Source organism: Melanerpes formicivorus, unplaced genomic scaffold (genome assembly GCF_026170545.1).
Source record: "Melanerpes formicivorus ecotype bairdi unplaced genomic scaffold, bMelFor1.0.p_v2 SCAF_12, whole genome shotgun sequence".
NCBI classification, from domain to species: Eukaryota; Metazoa; Chordata; class Aves; order Piciformes; family Picidae; genus Melanerpes; species Melanerpes formicivorus.
This window is the reverse complement of record NW_027142364.1, coordinates 8,331,931-8,357,006: the sequence shown is the minus strand read 5'-3', so window position 1 is coordinate 8,357,006 and position 25,076 is coordinate 8,331,931. Positions and strand designations below refer to the sequence as shown.

Here is a 25,076-nt window from a genome sequence, read left to right as displayed (position 1 = left end):
TGGGCAGCAGGGCGATGAGGGTAGTGCAGGCAGCAAGCCCACAGCCTAGGGGTCGGATCTGGGGAGGCAGAGTGCCTAAGGTCTTGGCATTGATGGCACAAGGAGATTTGCAGATGCCCATGGATGGCTGGGAACCTCTGCACGGTGGGGACTTGCCAGGGGTACCTCAAAGATGGCAGGGAGTTTGTCCTTACCGTGGTGCTGCTCAGTATCCCTGGACTGCCAGCCCCAGGGAAGGAAGTTGGGTTCTGCTCTTCGCTGACAAACCCGCTGGGCAGCAGTGGCTCAGCCCTCTCCAGAGGGGCACACGAGCAAAGCATGACACCAGCAATCCTTGGGCAAGGTGCTCCGGCATGGCAGGATGGCTGGCTCAGGAGCAGCTGGCAGGGCTGAGCTCGCCCTTCTCCCCGGGGCACCGCAGGGCACCTTAGCGGCAAGAACTGGGTGCAGGGAGAGACAGAGCTGTGACACTGTCGGGCTGGCGTTGTGGGATGGGGAATGGGTTAGTTCTCACTGCCTGGGTGCCACCCTCTGCTTTGACGTTGGCACCTCCAATGGTGGGTGATGATGGCCAAGCTAGGGGCTGGGATATGTCCTGTGCCAGGCTGGGAGGGTTCATTGCCGGACGCAAACTGGGTTGAGGCAGGGTGGTGATAAAATAAGCTGCCTGCTCATTGTGTCCCTGGGCACGGAGCTCCCTCTTCACTTGTCAGCTCCTGGCACTGCCCCACAGCAGCCAGGACACTCATCCGGAGGGGCAGCCCTGTGCCAGGACGTACGCTCTGCCTGCTGCCACCAGTGTGCACAGCTCCGGGCCACCCCGCTGGCACAGACACTCATAGGGCCATGGGCATGCGTGGGACAAGACACCTGGCTCTGCACTCAGGGCTCTGTACCAGCCTGGGATGGCGCAGTGCCATTTTCCTGTTGTCCTACCATGACACACCCTAGTCCAGTGCTGCCTCTGGTGCAGCCCCAGTATAGGCTAATACAGTCCCACTTTGGTGGTGGTGTGCCACCATGCCTCAGTGTTGTCCCCACAGAGTCCAGCCTTCCAGTGTGGCTCTTGGTGCTGTCCCAGCGCAGCACAGTGATGTCACCAGAGGTGCCTCAGTCCCTTGTGTTAGGGGACAAAAAAAATCAAATGGCAGCACTGGAGCTTCCATAGGCCCCACGAGCCATGTGAGGTTTTAGCCCAGGGTGGCTGTACCAGAGTGACTGGGGGAGTGCTGCCCCAAAGCATGTGATGTGGTCTGTCCTGGCACTGGTGGGAGTTGCCATGTGGCATATCCAGCTACAGGCAATCAGCTTGCTGTGGGCAGGCACTTCCATGGGCATCAGCTGGCTTGTGGCCCTGGGCTGGGCTTTTTGTGCCACTGAGGAGGTGTTGGGGACAAAGCCTTGCTCTCCTTGTGCCATAGGGCACTATCACCAGGCTTTGCATCCTTAGCCCCTGCCATGGGCACAGGAATGGCTACCATAGCAGCCCCAGCCATGGCCAAGGGATTCTGCCCTAGTCTTGTACACTGCCAATCTACAAGCCCTACCCCACAGCACACTTGGGGTGCCTCCAGCCTAGCACTGGCTCCCACACCTTGTGTGCCCCTAATCCCCCCAGCATACACATCCCTAAACCCAGCAAAGTCAGGTCCCACAAATTCCATGAGAGCCTGTCATGGGGTGCAGGGTCACAGCCCTGCGCCTGCTGCTGCTAGGAAGAGGCGGGCGTCGGGATGGACAATATCTCTGCTTTTAATAAATACATCGGGACCCCTGTCAGTGGGCACCATAAATTATTTGAGAAGCTCGGCCAAGACGAGGGCCAGAGGGATTTTACACTATGTACAAGGTGGGCATGATGCCCGCTGTGCTTGCCAGATGAGGGAATGCAGAGAGGAGGGGCAGCTGGTGCTCCAGCCTCTGTTAGCCTGGCCGCTGCTCACTGGCATGAGCGGACAGGGCAGCCCCATCACTGTGGCTGTGCTCAGGCTGGGTGCCTGACTGTGTGCGCCGTGCCATGCTCCTCTGTGCCCCCAGCCCTGTGTGGGGGTGATGAGTGGCAAGGACCTGCTTACATCTGCCTGGTCTCACACGGCTCCAGGCAGTGGTCATTGCTCAGCGGCTCCACACCTCCACCCTGCTGTCGTGGACCTTCTCCCGCACATCTGAGGGGGCATCTGGGGCTGCAGGGTGAGGGAAAGTGGGGATGAGAGATGGGTATAGTAGGTGTCAGGAGGGTGCTTGGGTTTTTTGCTGCTCTGGTTCAGCACCCAAGAGAGATGGGGAGGTTTGGGGGCCACAGGGGGAATTCGGGGGGAGCAGTGCCCACAGGTGAGCACTGGCACTCACAGTGGCACTTGGCACAGCAGGGGTTATCCTTCCTGGTAGGGCTGGCACAAGCTGCTGGCGGGCACTCCTGGCGCTGGCAGTGTGTCTCCCCTGACTACAGGGCAGAAAGAAGGTTTGGGGGGAGCTCCTCAGTGGGTCCCCAGGATGGTACCCTGGGCTGCTCTCCCAACTATTGGCACAGCACTGAGGACAGGCACAGGGCCTCCTTTTGCCTCCCCTGCCCAAGGCCTGCCACACTCACCACACACCAGCACAGGATACACTTCATTTCTCCAAAGGGTGGCACGGAGGGGTGCCAGCTCTCGTTGTTGAGGTACCAGCGGCGCCCAAAGCGGCAGGCTCGCGGCCCATCTGCCTGCATGCTGTCAGCCAGCGCAGGGACACTCTTCTCTGGGGCTGCAGGAAAGGGCACGGGGAGGAGGCATGCACTGGGAAAGGGCACTCCACTGATGGTGGCATGGGGAAGTGCAGGGGCTGTGACAGGGGTGCTAGGAGAGTGGAGGACAGGAGGGGAGGTGCAGGTACCTGGGCATTGTTTGCAGCAGTCAGAGGGACTGGCGCGCACAGGGTTGGCACAGGTGAGGCGAGGACACTGCACCTTCTCACAGTGCACTTCACCGGTGGTGCCCTGTGGAGAGCATTGTAGGCTCAAGGGGGGCACAGAGCAGCCAGCACAAGGCACATAACTCCCTTCTTGGTTTGAGCCTCTTCTACAGTGCCCATTATCTTGAGGGCATCCATGGGTGCAGGGGCAGCTCTGCCAACAGGCCAGGATGGGGTCTGGAGGGGACTAGGACCCACCCTTACCTTGCAGGTGCAAATGGCACATTTGATGAGACCAAACGGGGGCACAACAGGGTGCCAGCGGGTACCAGAGCCTCGCCAGGTCTTGTCCCCGTCAAAGTAGCAGCCTGGGAGAGGAGGAAGAGGTGGACACAGCCTGCAGAGGGTGCCAAGGAGGCCAGAGAAGCAGAGCTACGCCCTCAGCCTGTGCTTACTGAGACTCACCCTCACTGCTGTCCCGTGCCCGCTCCAGCTTTATGTCCTCCTGCCCTGTCTTCTCTTCTGCAAGGAAGAAAGGGGGCATGGAGCAGGGCAGAGGCTCAGAGGGACCCAGCTGCTGCCCCAGCCCCGACCCAGGACCTCCCCAGCCCCCAGATACCTTCACAGATGGGGCAGCACAAATCCTCAGGGTGCACCTGGCGGGTACAGTTGAGGGGCTGGCACAGGATGGGGTCACAGATGACTGTGCGCTTCTGGGGGCAGGATGTACAGGGCTCGTTAAAAGGGGCTCGTTACAAGGGGGTACCATGAGATCTATTGTCCCCCAACCTGTTCCTCCCTGGCCCATACCTGGCAGCTGCAGATGGAGCATTTCTTGTCATAGTCAGGTGCCCAGCGAGTGCCATGTGCCCGGTGCTGGCCTTCAAAGAAGCAGGAGTTTGGGTCCTTCTTCAGTTCCTCCAGATCCCTGGTCTTGGTGCCCTCAGAGACCTCAGCCTCCCCTGGAGACAGGCGAGTCCCTCCTGTGTGGCACCGGTTGGGGATGTGCACCTGGATGTGGGCACAGAGCAGGAGGGTTGGCACCAATAGTCACTTCCCATGCCAATGATCAGCTGCCCTCCATGGTCAGGGCTGATGAGGAACCGCTGATGACCACAATACAGACCATGTTTTGCTGCTAGGATTATGCCATGTTGTGCCCCTTCCTACCCAACTCTGAGCAGTGCTACCTGGCTGGAGGCCCTGGGCAGTGCTGGGGATGGGTAGGGGTACCTTGCCCAGGCAGAGACCTACCCATCCCCGCATCTCCCCGTGGGGGTGCGCTTTGGTGCTGACTTGCAGGAAAGCAGTGCCTTGGGCCAGGTGCTGCAGCAGGTCGGTGTCCAGGTCCTTCACCACTCCCTGAGCCTGTCAAGGTGAGAAGGGCACGGGGGTGGGCATAAGGGCTGGGCTGGTCTCCACTGTGCAGTGCCCCAAGTAGGTGACGGTCTCACCTCGGTGCTGTAGAAACCCTTGAGCAGGCGCTTGTGCTGGTGGGGATGGGCACCCATCTCGCCCAGCTCAGCCACTCCATGGAGGTGAGCACTGACGGTGCCATCAGACGGGCGGCCCAGCCCTGCCACTGTGATCTCATAGTGCAGGTGGCAGTGCTCATCCAGCGAGAGCCAAGCGTGCCCTCCAGCCCCGCTACCCACAGGAGGTGAAACCAGCTGCCCCGCCAGCGCCACAGGCATCTCTGCACACAAAAAGGGGTCACGGGAGATGGTGGGCAGGGGGCTGCCACACCGCTCCTGCCGTCACCCCTCGTGCCCCCCAGGTACCTGTGTAGCGGGCAAGCAGCCCGCTGTAGGGCAGAGAGATAACCTGGCCCCGCAGCTCCCCCTCTGCCCAGTCCTTGGTAGCCACATTGAGGAAAAGCTCGTTCTGTAGCAGCATGTGGGCGTCACGGGCGCTGGGGCTCTGCCAGGTGCCCTGGGCCTGCCAGCAGCAGGAGATCACATGGGTTGAGATAAGGACATGCCCCAAACCCCTTTGCCATTCCCTCCCAGTGCAACCCAGCACTCACCAGCCCATCCTTGTAGCTGGGTGTCATGTCAAACAGAACGTTTCTCTTGCTCTTCCGTCGGGGTTTGGTCTCCAGTGTAATGCCCACCACCTCACTGGCAGTGCCAACCACTTGCACCTGTAAGGAAGATGCTGAGGGGCAGTTCCATGGGGAGAGACCCTTCTGGGACTCCCAGTTGGGAGGCTGGTGTCCCCTGCTTACCTGGTACTCCAGAGTGCCATTTTCATGCAACGCCAGCTTGGCTGAGCCCACGGCCCCCGTCTTGGTTGGCAGCAAGGCGTCTGCTCCACACAGCACACTTTGGATGGCTTCAGCCCAGAGAGAGAAGCACAGAGCAGGGGTGAGGTTGGCATGGGAGAAAGCGTGGTCAATCCCCCTGTACCCCGGGTTGCCCGCCCTGTGCTCACTGTCACAGCTGCGGCGGGTGGTGATGGTGCCCGCCAGCTGCCGCACATGCCTGCCCTCTGTCTCAGCCACGATGCGGAGCTGCCCCTGCACCAACCACTGCAGCTCCTGGACAGACAGCTCACTCAGCACCTCTGCAAAGTCAGGGTCCTGCCAGGGAGGGGCAAGGTACCACAGATTAGCCTTGGCATGGTGGGCACTGTGGCTGCTGGGGCACTTGGGGGAAGAAGATGGCTTTACCTCTGCAGTGATGTTGGCACGGACCTCCCGCAGTGTCTGGCCTTGGTGCAGGATGCGGACCCGCAGTGGGACCCAGGGGGATTCTGGCCGTGGCAGAGGGGGTTGGACTTGCTGAACTGGGAGCTTATAATCACTGTCCTTTCTCCCAAACCCACACCTCTGTACCCAAAGGCCCCACACCCCTGCACCTTATTTTCCACTTCCTCAACACCTGTCTGTCCTGTGCTGTGTGCCAGGACCTCTGCATGCACTATGACTCTCTCTGTTTCCCATGTATCCACATAAATCCTTGCACAACCCACATTCCAAATCCATCCTTCTGCAGCAACCCTCACAGCCCATATGCCCTCCAGCACCCTATGGCCCCACATTCCCCCACAGGTGCCACATACCCCCCCGACCCACCCACACTCCAGATTATGCATTGACCCCTACACATACCTTAACCCCCACTCATGCCACACACAGCCCCTGTACCCACTCTGAGCCCTGCATCCCAGCCCATGCACCCACCCTGACTCCATCAATGCTGACAGCTACACAACAGAAGCCACATAGGTGCTTAAACTGTCCTACCCAGCCCTACAGTGCCTCCCTGGGCAGTCCCAGGCCTCTCACCCCCAGCGCCAGGCTCCAGCAGCCCACGGGCCATGAGAATGAAGTGCAGGTTGTTCTCAGTGTCGCTCAGTGTCAGCATGGCCATGCCCCCAGCACCCAGGTGTGTGGGGTCCGATGAGGTCAGGATGGCACCAAATGTCTCTGTGCAGGGAGAGAGGGCATGAGTGGGCATCTTGATGGGCACCCACTGGGTGGGCATGCAGAAGGTGGACTTACCTGCGAAGAGTGCCCGGTGCTTGAGGATGTGCCCATGGACCTCTCCAGAGGGTTGTGCCCGGGTGATAAGGGACACACGGAGCTGCTCCCCCCGCAGCAGCTGGACGTTGGCCTTGGACACTGTCCTCCACATCCCACAGAGCTGCAGGCAAGGGCAAGGCTGTGCAGGGGCTGGGGGCACCACATACCCAGGCAGGAGGAGGAGGGGTGCTATGCCCCCCTGCCCTCTGGGCCCCTCTCACCATGCCATCCGCAGGGGCAGCACTCTTCTGCACGGGGTGTTCAAACAGCACATTGCCCTCAGGATCGCTGAAACGCACTCGGCTTGGCTGGCCCAGCCTGCAGGCACCCAGGGAGTGAGAAAGGACCCCCTGCCCAGACCTTCCTGCCCTGGTAACACCCTTGCTCGGCAGCAGGCACAGGGATGCATTGAGGAGGGCACAGGGGGCTATCCAGCGATTTGGGGTGGGCAAGAGAAGGACAATGTCCTCCCCTGGGTGTCAAGCACCGTGCTCTGCCCACCCATGCTGGGACTGTCCCAATTTTGGCATCCTGCTAGGTGCCAGCTTGGCATAGGTACCTTGGGCTCTCCTGCCCCAGAGTGGTGCCAAACTGGCAGCAAGCAGGAGGGGGATCCCTGCCGGGAAAGGCAGCAGGGCCGAGCACTCCAGCCCAGCTGTAAATTAGGAGCATTTTCGGCTCTGTTTGGCTCTCCCGGTCGGAGCTGGAAATTAGTCACCACTTTACTATGCAAAGGGGCCTGGAAGCGAGGAAGAACAGAAGAAACTGGAGTGGGAAGAAGGGAGGGAGAGGAGAGGCTCTGCTGCTGGTGGGCATCTGGGAAGGGCAGAGCGAAGACGGGGGACCCTGGCAGTGGTGCCTGCTGGCAGTGTCTGCAAGGCAGCATGGCACCTCTGTCCTGCTGGGCCCACGTCCTCTGTCGAGCCCTGGAGTTGTTCCCGTTTGTTCCCACTCCAGAGCTGGAGGCGAAGGGGTGAGGCTGGCCTGTCACCATGGGTGTGCCGAAATTCCGGCTGCTGGGCTGGACCCCCAGTGCACTGTCCACCCCCCCTAAAACTCTTGCCTTGCCAATGAGAGGCTACAGCACTGCAGGGAGAGGTTGAAAGGAAAACCAAGCAACAAACACCTCTGCATCCTTCCCTTTTCTGGAGGGTGCCCACTGTGCCAGCCTGGGCAAAGGACAGGGGACAGGACTCACCTCTCGTAGCTGATGGAGAAGAGCAGGTAGGAGCGCAGCAGGGTGAAGCGAGCCTTGGCCACAGCACTGGACGTGGGGTGCCAGGGCTCTGGGCCGCTTGTCAGCAAGGCCACAAACTCTGGGGAGGGGATGACAGTGATGGCGGGGAGAATGCAGGGGTACCCCACATTGCTGCTGGCCACCCACATGGGTGACTTACCTGTGCGGGCGTCGTCACGGGCCAGCCCCTCAGAGCTGAGGTAGGAGCGGTCGTTGTAGGGCTTGTCCAGGTTGTCCTCCTTGTCATGAAAGTACTCAAAGGTGTCAAGTGTAGGGCTCTTCTCTGGGGGACCTATCAAAGCTGGCATGGGGTGGGCACAGGGGGAGAGCATTGCACCAGGTTGGTTGTGTCCAAGAGCTTGGAGTGGGGGGCAATAAGTCTCCCAAGATAAACTGAGATGTGCCCTGTGGATCATCGTGGAGCTCCGCACTGGGGCAGGGGGGGACATGCTGGGTGGAGGTAGATGGACAGGCAGGGTATTTAGCCCAGGTGTTGAGCCCTGTGCACCCTCTCTGCACCCCTCCCAGGGTGATCTGGGGACAGCTCTGCCCATCAGGGCTTCCTCCTTCCCACAACCTCCCAGGTATCCAGAGGGCACAAGCAATCTCTGCAAGAAAGCTAGCAGCTGGTTTGGAGGGTGTGTGCACAGTGCCCCCTTTCCCACGCCCATGGGGGATCCATGGGTGCAGAGTGGCTCCCTGCAGTGAGGCAGCCACGGGCCTCACCTTTAGGGCAGGTGTGGCAGCAGTGCCCAGGCAGCAGTGTGGGCCGGGGGCAGGTGGGCACAGGGCAGTCCTGCTTCATGTTCTTGCAGTTCACTTTCCCTGCTGGCTTGCCTCGGCGGTTCCTCTGCTGCGGGGGGGGGCATGAGGGGGTGGGGGGTGGAAAGAGCCCGGAACAGCCATGGTAAAGCGTGCCAAACCGTTCTAAGGTGTGCTCCCCCGGCAAGGTCTGGCTGCCCCCATCCCAGCCCATCCAGAGCCCCCCAGACACCTTGAACAGCCCCCAGCTGCCTGTACAGCTGCCAAGCCCGGCCCCACATCCCCTCCCCACAGCCCCCAGCCCCCTGCCCAGATGTGCACAGCTCCGCCAGCCCCGGCCTCGAGGGGCTGCTTGGAGGGAGGGAGGGAGCCGGGGGCCATCCCTGAGGAGGGGGAAGAGGAATGAAGCCTGATCCTTTAAACCCCCCTTCTTCCCGCTGCTGCGGGGAGGGGGACGACATCCAGGTGTCCGGCTGGCTGGAGAGATCCCGCTTCCCTTTGCCGTGAGTGGAGGTTTATGGAATTAAGGGGTCGACTTCCCCACCGCCGCCAACCCCCTCCCCGGCAGGAGGATCTCCCGAGGGAAGGAGGAGTCCGGGGACTGGGAAGTGCGGGGACACTCACGGGCTCGCAGTGGCAGATAACACAGCGCATCACCCCAAAGGGCTCCCCCAGGTCCGGGTGCCAAGTCTCGTCCAGGGCATAGAAGCGACCCCCGAAGGCACAGCCTGTAGAGAACCCCCCAAACCCCCACCCCCACCACCGGTCACCTTTGGGACAGGAACACCCGGCCAGCGGCCGATCCCGCTCCCGGTGCCAGTCCCGCTCTCGGTCATCCTGGGACGGGTGGCAACAAAAAGGGGAGTGGGATGCAGGCGTGCGGTGCAAGGACGGGGGTGCAGGGCGGCAGGGAGGGCAGCGCACGGAGCAGAATGCACGAAGTGAGGGTGCGGCTCGTATAGGACAGGGGGTGCCCGGAGCGTAGGGGAAGGAAGAGGGGTGGGTGTCTCCTACCTGCCGCTCCCCCGGGTGGCAGCGGGTCCGTGTCGGGCCGGATGGGCAGGGTCAGCTTGGGGCGGGCAGCGCGGCCAGGCAGGAGCTGGGTAAGGAGCAGGAGCTGGGCGAGGAGCAAGAGCTGGGCGGTGCGCATGGTGCCGGCCGGCCGGGGCGGGCAGACGTCCGCGGCTGGGGGCGGGGAGGGGGGGGCGGCCGCTGCTGCCTGCTGCTGCCGCCTCCTCTGCCCGGCCGTCGGCTCCGGCTCCGCTTTATAGGCGGCGGCATGGGCAAGCGGGAGCTGTGAGCCCTGTGCAAACAAAGGCCCCGCTAATGAGGCGCAGGCAGCGGCCGGCCCGGGGGTGGGGGTGGTGGTGGGGGGAACGGGACGACGGGAGAGACTGGGACTGGGACACGGACACGGGACGCTCGCCAGCCGTGCTCCGATACCCCCCGTCCCGGTGCTCCGGCCCCACCGGGCACGGGCCGTCCCTGCGGCACTCCCGGGGCACGCAGCTGCCCCGCTGGGCATGAGGTACCCCCGGACTTGGGACGTCCCAGGACACCATCCCCATCCACTGTCCCCTCTTCCCCCGCGCACGGGGCACCTCAGGGTGCAGACCATCCCTGCTGACATTCCAGCCCCCGGACACAGGGTACCTGAGGGAAGCTTCCATCCACATACCCTGCCTCAGAGCATGGAGCACAGCCAGGGGCTGGACGTTTTGGGAACATCACCTCTCCCAATTCACACAAGACCCACTGGGACATAGAACACTGTGGAGACATCACCACCACTATCCACAGCTCTTCCACAGAACCTGGAGTGGTTTTGGGCGCTGGACATCCTGGGTATGCTCCCATCTACATTTGCCCCCCAGAATAAGTCTACCCCTCATAAGCCCCTTGGGAATAAGGCATTTGTGGAGCACCCCATTCAAATACCTCCTTCCTCAATCCATGTATTCTCCACCTGCATGGGACACCTCGAGGGCATGAGGTGTACTAGTGGCTCTCCATCCACACAGCCCATTTTCTGCCATGAGCACTCCCAGGGCTTATTGGGCCCCTCCAGGCATGAGGACATCCTGGGGACTCCTCCATCCACTCAGCCCCCTTCCAGGTCACTCGGCATCCCAGGACATGGGACACTGCAGGGCATTGTCCATCCACAGAGTCCCCTGTATCCCATGGACCCGCTGCAGACCCCCCTTCTCAGCACATACAGATCCTCCATCCACTCAGCAGCCCTGAACATGGGCCCCCAGAGCATGCGCAGCCCTCCAGATCTACAGTGAACACTGCAAAGTCACATGTACCCCACAGCTTGTGCCCTTAACATCCCCAAATCCCTCCAGCTACTGCCCTCCCTGGGCAGAGGAAGGCTCTGGAGCAGGACCCCAGGTCCACACCAGACAGTGGCTGTGGTAGTACAGGAACCTGGGCTCCATTATCCAGGGAAGGGAGTAGGCAGCTGTGGAAGAGGTTGAGAGTGCAGCACCCAGCACTGGTTCCACTCTTCACCTGCATGTGCCTGGGATAGTGAACGGCAGCAGCGGGCAGTGAGCGGGCACCACAGAAAAGCCTGGGGAGAGCGTCATCCAGCTGGAGAAACTGAGGCACGCACTGTGGGGTGGGGCAGGGGGGCAAGGGGGAACCAGCATGTGCCACCCATGTCCCTGTCTTGCCATTCCCACCAAGGGTGGCAGGCAGTGGGGGCAGATAGCGGGTGTGTGGCCGTCCGACGCCCGGACAGGGGAAGGAGAGTGGGGAGGGGAGGAGGGGGAAGCACAGGGCTGCCAAAATCAACTCCGGGCGGTACAAACACCCGGCCAGCTGTGCGGTGTAGCTAGGGAAACACGGCGCAGCTGGAGCACAACAGGCCCCGACCTCCCCAGAAAGCTCCTCTTGGGCTGTCCTGCAGTCCCGTGAGCAGCCTGGGGGGCTGCAGCCCACTGCCCCATGCCCCCGATGCCAGACTGCATAGAGCTGCCTGTCCCCAGCTTGCCTGCAGCTGTTTCATCCCATTCCTGATCATGGCTTGGCAGACATCCCCATGCAGTGAGCAGCTCTCCCAGGGAGGGCAGTGGGGTGCAGGGGCATAGCCATGCTGGGGTCTTGCCCTGTGGCAGGAACTAGCACTGGTGCAAGGCAGCAAGGAACAGCTGGGCTTTTCCTGGAGGGATGGACACTGCCAGGGCCCTGGGCAGCACGGCATCCCCAGTCCCATTGCCCTCCTCACTGTTCCCAGAAATGCCACTGATCAGTCCCATCTCTTCTGTCCCGACGTCCCTGCCACTGACCTGTCCCCTCTCTTCTGTCCCGACGTCCCTGCTGGTCCAGGATCCAGCAGTGCGGTGGGTAGGGAAGGGCTGGGGTTCACGTGGCTGTGCCAGCGTTGTCGTGTGGAGCCTGCTGTGGCACAGCAGCAGCCCTGGAGGACAGTGGGATGCGAGCAGAGCTGAGTAGGGAGGAGGCAGGCAATGGCTCCCAGCCGCCCCGCCAGTGCCAGGAATCCAGTGCTGGCTCTGGGAACCCAGAGCTCGTCACAGTCTCCTGGCTTGCCTATGGGAGCAGGGAAGCAAAGAGGGAAGCGCCCTCCCCTTTCCCAGGGAAAGGAAAGAGAGATGAGGAAACATGCCTGGCTGCATCCCTTGGCATGGGGGAAACTGTGGCAGTGAATGAGAGGGGGGTTGTGAAAGTGCTCTGGCACGATCAGGCTGGGACTGGGGCCTGGCAGGGCAAGAGGGTGCCAGGCATCCCTGCCCAGAGATGAGGCAGCATCGCTGCAGTGGGGGAGCATAGGCAGGGAGGAAAGGAATGCCCCAGCCATGCCTGGGCATCCCTCATCCACCACCCTGTCTGCTCCTGAAAATGCCAGGGGTTACCCCCAGGTGAGGGAGATAGCTTACCAGAGCCTCAGGGGTCCCTGTGCTCATGGGGAAGGGCTGGTGCCAGCTGGGGTCTGTGTTGGGAAAGTGTTCCAGTTCCACTAGCTGTTTCCCAGCACCTGTACATGTGTGCTGGCATCACCCAGCACAAAGGTGGTTCTGAGGCACTCTGCTGCCCAGTGGGGCTGCCCACTGCAGACAGCTGGAGCTGCACTGGGATGGAGTCAGCTGTCCATCAGCATCCCCAGCCACCCTGTCTGACATTGGCACCCCTCCAGTACCTCTGCCAGGAGTGGTTGTCCAGCTTGGCCCTAGGCAGGGAGGTGGTAGCCCTGTGGGATGCTGTCCTGGCACAATGTGGGTGGGATGACCCAATGACACCCTCCAGAACAGCCTGCAGTGCTTCTGCACCTCCGTGGGCACGTGCCCTGCCAGGCAGCAAGGGTCCCATTGAGGGTCCTGGTGGGCCACAATATCAGGGTCGTGGCATGCCTGGCATGAAGGCATTATGGCAGGCATAGATGCCAGTGCTCCTGCCCCACACAGCTCCCTATTGTCTGGCCTCATTAACTGCTGCCTGTTCATGGCTTTGAAAATGAGCCAGGCCTGGGGCAGCAGAAAGGAGACTTCGCTCCCCAGGGATGAGACTGAGGCAAACCCACATACCCCAGCCTCCTCCCCATGGCCTCCCACTGCCTTCTGGACACCCCAACAACCCCTCCTTGCCCCCATGCCAGGCACGAGCCCAAAGCCAGGAAGGTGCAGAAGGCACCCTCTCTCTTCATAAAAAACCCACCCTTGACCCCCCTGCCTTGTCATGGGGCAGGGGGAGCCACCAGGCTCCCTGAAGCTTTGTGCTGAGCGCGGTTTGCCCCATGACTAATCCCCCCGGCCCCGCAGACACGCGGCAGGGAGGGGGGGGCTGTCGTAATGGGTGGAAATATCTCATAATTCACGTTGGACACGGGGATTACAGCCGTTCCGGCAATATTTGCACAACTGGTAGGCGGCTTGCAGGGCTGAGCAGCCCCAGACAAAGGCCAGGGAGGTCTGGGGATGGAGGGCGTTTTGGGGGTGACAGGTAAGAGAGGGGGATGCGGCTTGGTGGGGTGGACGGAGCGGGGGAAAAGTGGCTGCTTTCCATCTGCAAACACATGGAGTTTATTATGGAGGACTCTGGCATAGCAGGATGGCTGAGGCTCCTGCCTTCATCCTGGACTACTGCAGCAGGCACAGCTCAGGGACCAGGATGGAGACCCAAAAGCAGCCTCGTACACCATGACAAGTAGTTCCTGGCCATGCTCTGGGTCACTGTGCCTGCTCTCAGTGCCCCGTCAACTGCGTAGAGCACCCTGCTTATAGGAGCACCCAAAGGCGCCGGTGTCCCCTGACCCCATATGTCCCCTTCTTAAAGACCTTGTGGGGTGACCCTGGCAAGAGGAAGGCATGGGGCATGTGGGGCATAGGGAGGCTGTGTTTGGTATGGGGATTAGCAAGCTCCCAGAGTGATGGTGGTCTCCCCCCTCCCCAACACCGGACATGCAGGCAAATATTTGTGCCCAGACTTCGCAGGACAGCGAGAAGGAATTTCATTCTTGCGCCCACCTGCGGCTCGGCTGCCTGGCATTAACCCCTTCATCGCCCTGCAAGATGGAGAGAGGAATGAAATGCCCCCTTGGCACATCCTGTGCCCCTGCTTTTGGGGTGGGGAGATGGGCCAAACAGGAGGATGGAGAAAGAGATGGGATTACCGCAGATGTCAGTGGGATCACTGGCACAAGGTGTCCTGGTGCAAGGCTGGACAGTTTGCCCATGGGCATCCTCTGGTCAGCACGCAGGGTTTTGTGCCGGGGTGCTGGACAGCGTGGCCTGCTGGGAATCAGAAACAGTGGTGAAAAGCCTGCCAAAGCCTGCCTTCACCCCCCACACTGCAGCATCCTCTTGCAAGCCCCTTCGCCCAGCAGCACCACAGTGCCTTTCTGGGCCAGGCTGTGGGCAGCAGTGCAGGGTGCAGAGGGTGTGGGGAGCAGGATTTGCCCACGGATGTTTATTGGAAATTTGCAAATGTAAAAAGAGGCCCGGAGGGGGCAGGGAGCACCCAGCTCCAGAGGCTGCCTGTCCTTGGGGCAGGGGCCAGCCTGGGCAGAGGGTTCCCTGCTGCCTGGCACCCCCAGAACCCTGCTGTTCTCCTTTCCCTGGCCCCGGAGCCAGCTGGGCCCTAAGCAAACGCGGGTGTTTGCTCACGCCAGGATTAGCTGCTCTCTTTGTTCCTTTGACTTTCTCCACCCTTTATGCCGGACCCTTTTATGGGGGCTTCAAAGAGGGCTGGGATCCCCCCCTCCCTGTCCCTGGAAGCCCAGGTTTGCTTCCCATGCCCCCCCTGCCTTGCACCGACATCCTGGGGGTGCCCACTGAGCACATCTGGCCGGCCTGTGGGGACAACAGCTGTGCCACCCATCCACGCGCTTATCCCCCTTCCCCTCCCCACTGCCTGGCACCTCCAGCTGCCCTCAGCACCTTGGTGAAGTGGGTGTGAACGGCTGCCCCCCGCAGTGGGATTCCTGGCACTTTGCACCCTGTAAGGAAAGGTGGGAAACTTGTCACTAGGATCCGGCCAGCTGTGCAGCCCCACTGCTCCCCCCCTTCCTGCCAGAGCCCTGCTCATCTCAGCCAGAGCCCCAAGCCCCTCCAGGGTCCCTGAGACTTCCTCACTGCCCCCACACCGTCTTCCTCCACAGCATGCAGCATCCCCGGTTTTGGGCTGGGAGAAACATCATGGCCCCTTCTACCTCCCCAGCCATAGCCCTTTTCAGTTCAATAATACCCAGCTGCTCACCGTCACAGGCTCTGCTCACCACCTTCTGACACAGCTGAAAAGGAGCATTTTGGAGTGAAGGGACTCTTGTAGGCACCTTGGGGTGCCTTGGTGGCCACTGGGGTCCAGTAGACCTCCAGTTTCCATCTGCCCTCTGCTTTCCCCTGATAGGTTCTTTTGCCTAGTTATGAAGGCAATGAGGGAGTGCAAGGCACCAGAGATCTCCAGCCTGACATCTTCAGTGGTTTTGCACCCACGGAGGAACAAGGATCCAGGCATGGTGGGAGCCTAGCAGGGACTGGCAAGGGGCTGGTGGTGGGAGCAGGGCCAGTGCTGGCAGAGGGGCCGAGGGTGCTTGTGGGCGCATTTGCAGCTTGTCACGTCCGCAGAGACGGGACACGGCCACACAGAGGAAGACCGGCGGTGTTTGACCCCGCTGCTCCCAGCTCCAGCTGCCTCAAGCCTCATCAGCTGCCAGGCTGTCAGCCTCATCCCCAGAGCCGTGACACCTGCTGGACCCCATGTCCAGGCACCCCGTGACCTGCAAGGTGGGCTGCCAGGGGCTGAAAAGGGCACGGGGCAATCTGAGCAGGGCTGAGGTGTTTACTCTGACTGTTGTCATCCGGCCAGGCGCTGCCGGGAACTGCCGGCTGCAGGGAACAGGGTAGGGAGTGTGCCAGAACAGGGGTGTGAGGAGGAAGAATGTGGGGGGCTGCTCAGCCGTGGGGGTTATCTGAGCGTGCACCCTGATGTGTGCTGCAGGAAGCATGCATGTGCACAGGTTGCTCTGAGGTGCACATGGGAGGTGTGTGCATGCAGGGAGGGCACACGTGTGTCATAGGAACACACACGTGCATGTATGCACAGGTAGGGGTATGTGCACCCCTTACCTCAGCAGCCAGAGTGCCCTGGAGAGGCTGGTTTTGCTGGGGTGTGTGATGATCATGCCAGGGCCTGGTGCTGGGCTGATGCTTGGTACTTCTCCTACCCAGAAAAGGAGGCATTTGTGGGTGCTTCATCTGTCCCACTCCCAACCAATACCCCCAGTGAAACAGCCCTGGAAACCATACACCAGCCCAGACTTCTGTGCTCTATCACACTCTCCAGCACGGTGGGTTTCCCAGTGCATCAGCTACACGGGGATCACCACCCCCCGAGTAGCAACTAAGGGTGACAGATGCAGGGGTCAGATTTCACCTCTGGGTGAAGATAATAGTGCTCAGGTTCCAACTGTGGGTGAAGTTGACCAGGGATGAGGTCCACTTGTGAATGAGGGGCACAGGGGTTGGAGCTTACCTCTAGGTGAGGGATTTTGGTAGCTTTCATGCCTGACTGTCACAGCCAGAAACAGGACCCCATCGGGGCTGATGGTCAGAGTCACTAATGCCATCTCTTCTGCAGGTTGCAGAGCCACCGTCACCCCCTGGACAGGCACGGCCGAGGAACTAACCGCCCAGGTCCTGACAGCTGAGAGCTCAGGCCAGGGGGCAGGTGAGCAGACCGGGGACGCCCTTCCCGCACCCTGAGCCAAGGGAGGAAGCGGCCGGAGGCAGGAAGCCTCTCCCGGGCCCGGGGCCCCCGCTGCGATTTCGCTCGAAGGTCAGCGGCGACACAACAGGAAATCGGCGCTGCCTCGGCCGGGCAGCCGTGCCGGAGCCAGAGAGCCGCGCCAAGCCGTGCCGTCCGGGGGTGCTCCCGGCCCTCTGTCCCGGCTGGGGGGCTCACGGGGAGCCCACATCACCGCCGCCCTCCATGGAAGGGGGACGGGAGCCGGGGAGCAGCCGCTGGCCCCAGGGTGGAAGATGCAGGGCCGAAGCCCCCAGCTGAGCATGGAGTTAACCAGTGAGTGCACGGCTAAAAGGGGGGACGGGAGTGCACAGGAAGGGGCACGGCATCAGCAGCAAGCACTGCGTCCACAAAGCCAGAGGGCCCCCCACATGGGCACATCAAGAGATGAGCCCCACAGGTGGACAGCAAACCCTAGGGGTGGCTCTGGTTTGGTTGGACCTAGCCACGACCAGCACACAACGAGAGCAGTTGAGCATCATTCCGTGCCCAGCCTCGGGAAAGAGGCTGCACCAAGGGTTTTTGGGATCAGCTGTAGTGCTAAGGTGGGCAGCAAGGCAGGTGGCTGCAGAGGGCCTTTGGAGAGATGTCTGGTGGCAGGAAGGGCAGCGAGAGGCATCTGGGGTGGTGGCATGCCAGCAGGCAAGCCCTTGGCCAGAGCAGACTCTAGCTGCGGGATGCTCCAGGCAGGGATTCCCCAAAGCACACGTGACGCCCAGAGCTGCCTCTGGCACACATGGGAAGGGCTGGCCCTGCTCTGCTCCCTGCCTGCAGTGGAGCTGTAAAACCTGGCACAGATGTGCCTGTGTGACCCGCAGCACACACCACCTACACAAAACCCCTGCCTCCCCCCACCAGCACCATGCCCTCTCAGCTGCCCTAGACATCCCCCTCCACCCCTCCCACAGTCATCAAGGCCAGCAATAAGCTGAGTTGAGTGATGACTACTGCAGGCCTGGCTCCCAGCTGGAGCTGCCAAAGGTAACCCCATCTTCCCCAGGACTGCTTCTCCTCACATCCTTCTTCCTCCAAGTGGAAGACAACCATGCCAGCCCAACACGGCTGGTCTGTGACAACAGACTCATCCAGAAGTACATTATGGAGGCCAAGGACATGGAGAAAAGAATGGTGAGCATACAATCTCTGCCGAAACCCAAGGCCAGGGACAAACACAGCTCCTGGTCGTTCAGCTCAGTATCTTCTCTCCCCACCAGGGCCAGTGCCAGGCACTGCCTACACTTGACTGTCCTGCAGTACTGCCTTCGGTGGACGTCAGCCTCCAGCAGTGGAAATCCAAATCGGTGAGAGGGGCTGGGAAGAGTGCTGGCACCAGGATGCCTGCAGGACTGGGAAGGCTTGGGTTGGCACAGGCACCAAGAGTACTGAAGGAGATAACTTGTGGATAGGGCACATCTGGTGGCACAGGGGTAGAGGACCCCATCCAAACCTAGGGTGGGCAGAGGAATGAATGTGGGCCTGAGAGTCAGCTTACTCACTGCCTGCTCCCCTAGAACGAGACCAAGCGGCAGGAGATCCTCTGTGACCTGGCACTGGTGGTGGGTGCTGTGGTGGAGGCCCAGGGCCATGTGGCACATGAGTGTGGGGCCAGGCAGCTGAGCCAGCTTTACCAACATGCCAACTTCTTCTTTCTACTCCTGCAGACCTTCAGCTGGGAGGTAAGACTGCCATATGAGCCAAGCCACTCTAGCACAGGTGCCAGCTGTGCTGAGCCCAACAGCTTTGTTACATCTCTCGTCCCACTCTTGCCCCTCAGGTAGGACCCCAGGAGCCAGGCTGCTCCCCACGCACCATGGAGCAGACCCACGTCCCCAGCATCTTCCTCACCTACCGGAAGCTTGTGCAGGGCAAGCTGCGCTTCTTCTTCTATGATCTGGCCAAAGACTTGTGCAAGCAAGGCCAGGGGGGTGGTAGAGAGCCTCTTTGTGGGGCCAGGTGAGGCTGTGCACAGGGTTCTCTCCTGGTCCCAGGTCAGAGCAATTCTGCCAGACACTGAGCTGTGCTCTGGTGCCCAGGAAAAGCACCTGCAGGGAAAGGGTTGGCTCCTTCTCCTCAAGCCTTCGACAGCTGGGCAGGCCACGAAGGCAGAGAGCAGCAACACTCATGTGCCAGTGAGCACAGGCCCTGCTCCCACCCAGGCAGGCCCCTCTACTGTGAATGCTTTATGATTAAAGAGGTATTTTTCTAGACGGTGATTTGCATTATCCTTTCCCCCTTGCTGTGCCCCTAGCAGGGCAACCGAACACCCTCAGGGGCCTCGGCAAGAGGCAGCCCCTTGGAGACCTGCTGCGGGTCTCTGCCTAGCACCCAGCTCCCTCCTGCGGCAGTCGCCAGCTCTGCAGGCCAGGTGGCTGCTGCCAGGCACAGGAGCTACCATGAGAGAACCCAGAGAAGGTTTGGACTGCCTGTTCTTTGGGAAGTGGTGTGGGACCCCTTTGCCTCCCCTGCAGGTGTACTTACTCCCTGTCAACCTCATCTCTCAGCCAGCAGAGTCAGATATAGAAAAAACATCCCAGTTTAATCAAAACCAAGCCCAGACTAGCTCAGTTCCTTAGGAAGTGGTTCCCATCCCTGAGGCAGACAGGCAGCTGTCCTGGACCATAGCTGAGACTGCACATGCTTTTGAAGCACAGGAAGGCAGGGTTGAGGAGATGCCCAGCACGCAGGACCACAGGGCACCCAGCATGGTGTTTACTCAGCTGTCAGGCAACTCTCTCCATAAAGGAGATAGGACTGCAGATCCCAGCAGGAGTCAGAACAGGCTGGGATGAGGAGGAGGCAATTTGCACCTTCCTCTCCCAGCTCTGAAGAGGCCAGACAGCGTGAGTGCTGGGCCAGGATTTGTGGTCAGAGGGCTCCTGGTCGCTCCTTTCTGCCAGCAGAATGTCTCTGGGGCAGCCCACAGAGGCAGGTCTTCTAGAAGGCCAGCTTCTTCATCAGCAAGTAAACTCGAGAGTCCACTTCAAACCCATGCAGGTTGTTTGCGTCTCCCTGCAGCCGCATGAGCAGCCCCCCGTAGGATGCGTAAGCAGAGCTGGAGCAGAAGGAGAGAAGCAGTGAGTGTGGGGAATCCCATGGGAGGCCCAGGATGAGATACTGGTGCCTCCCCCATGCCAGAGAACCTCCCCCTCCTGCTGACAGGCACTCACAGGCGTGTGGCTGCCTCTGTGGAAGTCTCATCCCCTTCAATCCTGTACACTTTGCCGTACATCACATACTCGAATTGGTCTGCCCTGCGACAGGATGCCAGGAGTTCAGAGAAGCATCAAACCTGGGTGTTCCTCCAGAAGCTGAGCACCCTTTGGCAGAAGGTACCTCACAACCCCTCAGCACTTCACCTTTTCCCTCATCCACCCCACGTAGACCCCTGTACCTGGATGGCCGGTCATCTGTGGGGTTATATTCACCATCGTCTAGGGTGCCATCTTCGTACAAGGTGCTGGCAATAACCAGGCGGAATTTGTCCCCTGGAAGGAGAGGGCAGAAGAGCAGTGAGAAGGCAAGGCACACAGCCAGAGCAGCAGCAGCCCAAACAGATTCTGAGGTAGTGGCAAGGAACTACCCTTCCAACAGGAAGTCCTCCAACAGGATTGCAAGGAATGAGGAAAAGATGACACTGGATCTTGTCTCACCATAAGACATTGATCACCAGAATGATCAATGCTGGAGATCAGAAGGAGCCCAGAGTCACCAGGACATTACTGCTGCTATTTTCATAGGATGCAGCAGGAGATTTACAGGGAGAGTTCCAGAAGGCTTGTCTGAGTCCTGGGCAAGTACACAAGACTCTGCAGCAGCAGTTCCAGCCCTTCTGCACTTCACTGAAGGTAAAAGTCTCTTTCTCACCTGTTTAGTACATTTAGTCCATAAAGCTCACCTTAAAAGGTCTCTTAAAGTGTGGTTACCACCACCTGAGGCAATTGCACTAGACAGCACCTCTGGGGAGCTGTCAGGAAATAAGCATAAATACAGCAAGGTGGACCAGAATCCAAATCAGCCCCAGCACACAGTGCCCACTATCTCCTTGAACTTAGGGACAGGACAGGCACCCAAGGAAGGCTGACACTGTTCATTCCTTGCTTGCAGCAACCTCAGTCATCCTTCTCCAAGGACCCCTCTAACCTCACTCCATCCTAGCACGCTCTAGATTAGCGGTCAAATAACTTACCAAGGTCCACAGGATAGATCTGGATATTCACATCCAGGATAAGGTCCATTTTGAAGGACTCGCTCTCACAATGCAGGCGGGACACTGCAAAGAGTGGCAGAGTGAGTGACAAAGAGAAGCTGTCCCAGGGGCTTGATGGGAGCAGCATCCCAGGCCAGGTCTTTATCCGCACCCCACTGCAGGCCTGCACCAGAGCTATTTGGGAAGAAGGGGTGCACAGCGCTTGGGGATGGATGCCGGAGCCTGAGAGCAGACTGAGGCGCACACAGGCAGGAAGAACATGCTGGGGAACAAAGCGCACCGGCGAGCGCGGGAGCGTGTAGGGGCACAGAAGCCGGGCACACCGGGTGCAGCAACACATGGCGAGGCCAGTGCTAGATGACGGCTAGGGAAAGGGGGACTTGGGGCCACCACGGACGGAAAGCAGACAGGGAAGGGGGAGAGGCGGAGGTGAACAGGCCCCTCTGAGGGAGGGCACAGGACCCCGAGGCGCAGGCAGCGCAGGCCCGGGCTGAGGCCCAGTGAAGAGGCGGTGCGGGTCCCCACTCACCACGGTCGAACTTCTTGCCCTCGGGGTCGATATCCTTCACGTCGAAGATATCCTCGAACAGGATGCCCGCCATGGCGGCAGCGCTGCGTCCAGCTCCCGCCCCGGCGCCCACCGATGACGTCCACTGCCTGACGCCACGGGACGGAAGTAGCCTCGGGGCTCGGGCGGGGCTACTCCTGCGCCTGCGCACCGCTGCTGACCGGCGGCTGGACTCCGTGCGGCCCTAGTGCCCGCCGGCCACAGTTGCCGGCAGGGGGAGCTGCGAGGCCGTGGATGGCACCGCGCGGGGTCGCGCAGCCCACGGCCATGGACGGTCCCCGTATCGGGGCCCTCTCGGGCATCGGCTCCCACGTAGGAAGGGCCGAGATGCCCCACGAGAGCTTTGTGGTTCCCCAACAACCCTGAGGCATGAGGCCGAGGGGCTGCATCCGACCTCCGGCCGCAGCGGGACATTAGTGTGATGAGCTGCGCTGACTCAGCCAAGGCTGAAGCTGAGGAGATGCAGCCCCCACCGCCTCTCCATCTCCCACGCCAACGACGTGGGGGAGGGACAAGCGACGGCCATCACCTGTGGCCTGCCGATGAACCGTGAGGGTGGAGGGAGGTGGGTTGGGGTGGTCTGGCACAGCAGGAGCTGGCTCACACATTGGGGCGCCACAGGATGCCCACACACCTGGCATCTGGTCGGGAGCCACTGACTTGGGGTCGAGAGTTCAGCATTGACCCTCCCTACCTTGGCTCCCGAATGCCACCGCCACCCTGCCTTAACCGATTTTTCCCTGGCCTGTGCGAGCTGTGGCAATGGGGACCCTGTGTGCTCTCTGGACAGAGAGCGCCTACCCAGACATAGCACCGAGGGGACTGGCATGGAGGTGGAGGGCAGGGACAGGTTGGATGCGGACTGAGGAGGATGAGTGGTGTGGGCCGTGTGTTTGGCACGTGCCAGCAGCCCACTGGGGACCACAAGGCCATGAGCAGGGGCACCCGTGCCTGTGGTGTGGAGGCTGTGAGGGGACATAGCCCCTGCTGTCTCTGAGAGCCTGACAGCTCAGTTGAGGCCCCATCCCTGGAGATACTCCTGGAGATCTCCGGGATGTGGCCCTGGGTGGTATGTAGAGCCCAGGTGCCCCCAGCGTCTGTACTGAGATGCCTGTCACGAGTTGTCTGTGGTACCCGGCGCTGGGCAGGTGTGACCTCTCCGCAGCGTGTGTCCCCTGTGATGGGGTGGGCTGGTGAGAAGGAGCTGGTGGCCCGCGGGGGTGAGCGTGCAGGCAGTTCACGGCGGGGTCATCTCGCAGTGGCGGCGCTCAGAGGAGACAGTATTAATGTGCTGGGAGGTAACTGTAGCTCATCATCATCATCATGTGAGTGGACTACCCCTCCCCCTGCCTAGCCCTGTGCCCACTCCCAGACCTGGGGGGGAGATTCAAGTGTAGGGGCCATGACCAGGCTCCTTTCCTAGTGTGGACGCCCCTCATGAGCTCCCAGCACCCTCCCTGGCATCCTGCACTCCAGGGTGCTCCTGCCTGCTGTGGGGAGAGTGGGGCTGGACCGTGGTGGACCTGGGCACCCCTGCGTAGGGGCACCCAGGGCGGTGCACATTGCCAGGGGGTGGCAGCAGCACACTGAGCATGACAGAGTACTCTGGGGGTGTTCGGTAAGTGGGGACCCTCTACCCCAGCCAGCCTCACACTGTCCTCTGCAGCATCCCCAGGGTAGCAACCTGGAGGGTTGTGACCCACCAGGCTGCAGCTGGGTGGGTGGACCAGGGTGGTATGGGGCCCATGGCTGTATTTTAGAGCTGGCCTCTTTTGCCGGCTCACCCCCCCACGCCCTCACACTCCACACCCCATCACTGTGCTCATGGGTATGGCACAATTAAGGCTGGGGGGCCCTGGCATGGCTGTGCCCCCTGCTTGGATGCTCTCAGGGCCACTGCAGGGTGACACAAAGGGCTTATTCCACCCGACTGTTCCCTCTCACTCCTGCTGAGACCTGGCACACTTTGTGCAGGCCAGCAGGCAGCCAGGACTGTACTCACCAGCCGTTGAGACAGCCCCCCAGAGATGCTGCTGCCCATGTCCCGCCAGCCATGCCGTCTGTCTCCCTGCCCTTGTGGGACTAGGGCACACCTGAGCCCCGACCTTGGGTGCAGGCGGGCATGGCCCCACACGGAGGTCATGGGCACACAGCCACCCATAGGGCCAGCTGGTGGGGAAAGGGGAGGGCAGGTTTCCAGCTGCACCCCAGATGCCACAGGGCCAGTGTAGCAGCAGGAACCTGGCTTGCCCTGAACCCTGAGTGCTGCCTGTGTGGCAAGGCCATAGTGCCAAACCTCTTCCTTAGCCCAAAGCCCCCTCCTTGGCCCTGTGCCCAGGCAGTCCATGGGGCAGGATGGGCTGGGGGAGATGGCTCTGGCATAAATCCACCTGAGTTTGGCAGAGGATGTGGCACCTTGATTTTTCCTGCACTACATCCCCATATGCCCTGGCTCTGCTCATGTGCCCTCTGCCTTGCTGACCCCATGCCATGCTGTGCCACAGGTGTGTGGGGTAGCCAGAGGGATATGCCAACCTTGTACTGCCTTAGCCTGGCTAATGCCAACCTTGTACTGCCAAGCGGTGAGCAGATGGTCCTGGGGTGGGTGTTGGAGCACTGGCGGGTGCTGGGGGGTCGGCACTGCCTTTGGCGCCATTGCTGGGGTAGTGCCTGTTTGCCAGCCAGGTGCCTGGCGTCAGCTCTTTATCTGGGATTAAACAAACCCTCCCCAGATCTGGCACCAGGCACTGCCCCTGTGCCCATAAGACCAGCCGTCCCTAGAGCCCCTTTGTGCCCACTGACCACCTCTAGGCTGTGAGGGGCACCCTGGAGTGGGTACTGGGAGAGAGTCCCTGGAGTGAAGAGCCCTCCAAAAGAGGACCCCAAGCTCCCCTCACTCTGGTCATGGCATAGCCCCTCAGGACTCTACATATCGGGGTGACTGGGGCAGGCATACCTTGAGTCAGGGGAAGCTGGTACCCCCTAAGCAGGGCATGATGCGTCACCATCTTTGTCCCCACCTGGGGACACTCCCAAGAACATCACGGTGCAAAATGAGACCCCTGGGGGAGGAGGGGAGTACCCCTGTCCCACCATGGCTGGGGAGGAGCCACCATGCCCGGGCATGGTGGATCCTGGCAGCCCTGATGCCCACAGTGCCAGGCTCCCAGAGTGAGGGTGCAGCCTCCCCCCTGTCATTAGCTGCTTGGCTGTTATCTTCTGATGATAAATTATACAACACAAGTGCCTTTGAGAGGCAGCCAGGCCTCCATCCGGCAGGATGGCCTTCCGGGGCCAAACATCAGCCATTTGTGGGCTCCCTCCGTTGGAGAGGGGGGACAGAGACATTGTTTTGGGCATTGCCCTGGTGAGGGGCTGCTGGTGACAGGCGTCTGTGCTGCCATGTGGACACGAGCAGCAATGCAGCTGGAAACCCTTCCTGCACTTCGTGTCCGTACACACTGCCTGCTCCGCCACCCCCTCCCGCCTGCGTTCCTACCCATACCTCTTGCCTGCACCCCTTGCCCACCCCCCTCACGCGTACTCCTGCCCGCTGCCCGTTTTGGGATGTCCGCGGTGCTGGCCGGTGCTTCAGAGGCGGCTGCCCCTGTTATGTGCC

The 25,076-nt window shown here is 61.0% G+C and overlaps 3 protein-coding genes across 5 annotated transcripts; 1 reads left to right on the top strand and 2 right to left on the bottom strand.

Annotated features, from left to right (window-relative positions):
* Positions 1-1,741: 1,741 nt before the first annotated feature.
* Positions 1,742-9,600, bottom strand: CHRD (chordin). Of its 3 annotated transcripts, none has more exons than XM_068145711.1 (23): positions 9,432-9,600; positions 9,042-9,145; positions 8,382-8,505; positions 7,816-7,956; positions 7,617-7,734; positions 6,640-6,736; positions 6,398-6,539; positions 6,182-6,322; positions 5,564-5,646; positions 5,326-5,473; positions 5,120-5,226; positions 4,919-5,035; positions 4,674-4,830; positions 4,347-4,588; positions 4,147-4,260; positions 3,703-3,903; positions 3,512-3,605; positions 3,358-3,414; positions 3,157-3,260; positions 2,875-2,977; positions 2,591-2,745; positions 2,350-2,443; positions 1,742-2,183 (listed from the first exon to the last, which is right to left on the bottom strand). In XM_068145711.1, the coding sequence occupies exons 1-23, from the start codon at positions 9,565-9,567 to the stop codon at positions 2,116-2,118; spliced, it is 2,847 nt and encodes a 948-aa protein (XP_068001812.1). In that variant the 5' UTR covers positions 9,568-9,600; the 3' UTR covers positions 1,742-2,115. The 3 variants fall into 3 exon arrangements, with proteins under 3 accessions (XP_068001812.1, XP_068001811.1, XP_068001813.1); XM_068145710.1 differs by having other exon boundaries at positions 8,382-8,508; positions 9,432-9,599; XM_068145712.1 differs by lacking the exons at positions 4,347-4,588; positions 4,674-4,830 and having other exon boundaries at positions 8,382-8,508; positions 9,432-9,599.
* Positions 9,601-16,780: 7,180 nt separating this feature from the next.
* On the top strand, positions 16,781-18,961 carry THPO (thrombopoietin). Its single transcript, XM_068145709.1, has 5 exons — positions 16,781-16,958; positions 17,683-17,810; positions 17,897-17,983; positions 18,194-18,358; positions 18,457-18,961. The coding sequence occupies exons 1-5, from the start codon at positions 16,919-16,921 to the stop codon at positions 18,637-18,639; spliced, it is 603 nt and encodes a 200-aa protein (XP_068001810.1). The 5' UTR covers positions 16,781-16,918; the 3' UTR covers positions 18,640-18,961.
* Positions 18,962-19,199: 238 nt separating this feature from the next.
* Positions 19,200-21,549, bottom strand: POLR2H (RNA polymerase II, I and III subunit H). Its single transcript, XM_068145708.1, has 5 exons — positions 21,419-21,549; positions 20,869-20,952; positions 20,074-20,167; positions 19,850-19,933; positions 19,200-19,734 (listed from the first exon to the last, which is right to left on the bottom strand). Exons 1-5 carry the CDS (start codon positions 21,489-21,491, stop codon positions 19,617-19,619), a joined length of 453 nt encoding a protein of 150 aa, XP_068001809.1. The 5' UTR covers positions 21,492-21,549; the 3' UTR covers positions 19,200-19,616.
* Between the last annotated feature and the right edge of the window lie 3,527 nt (positions 21,550-25,076).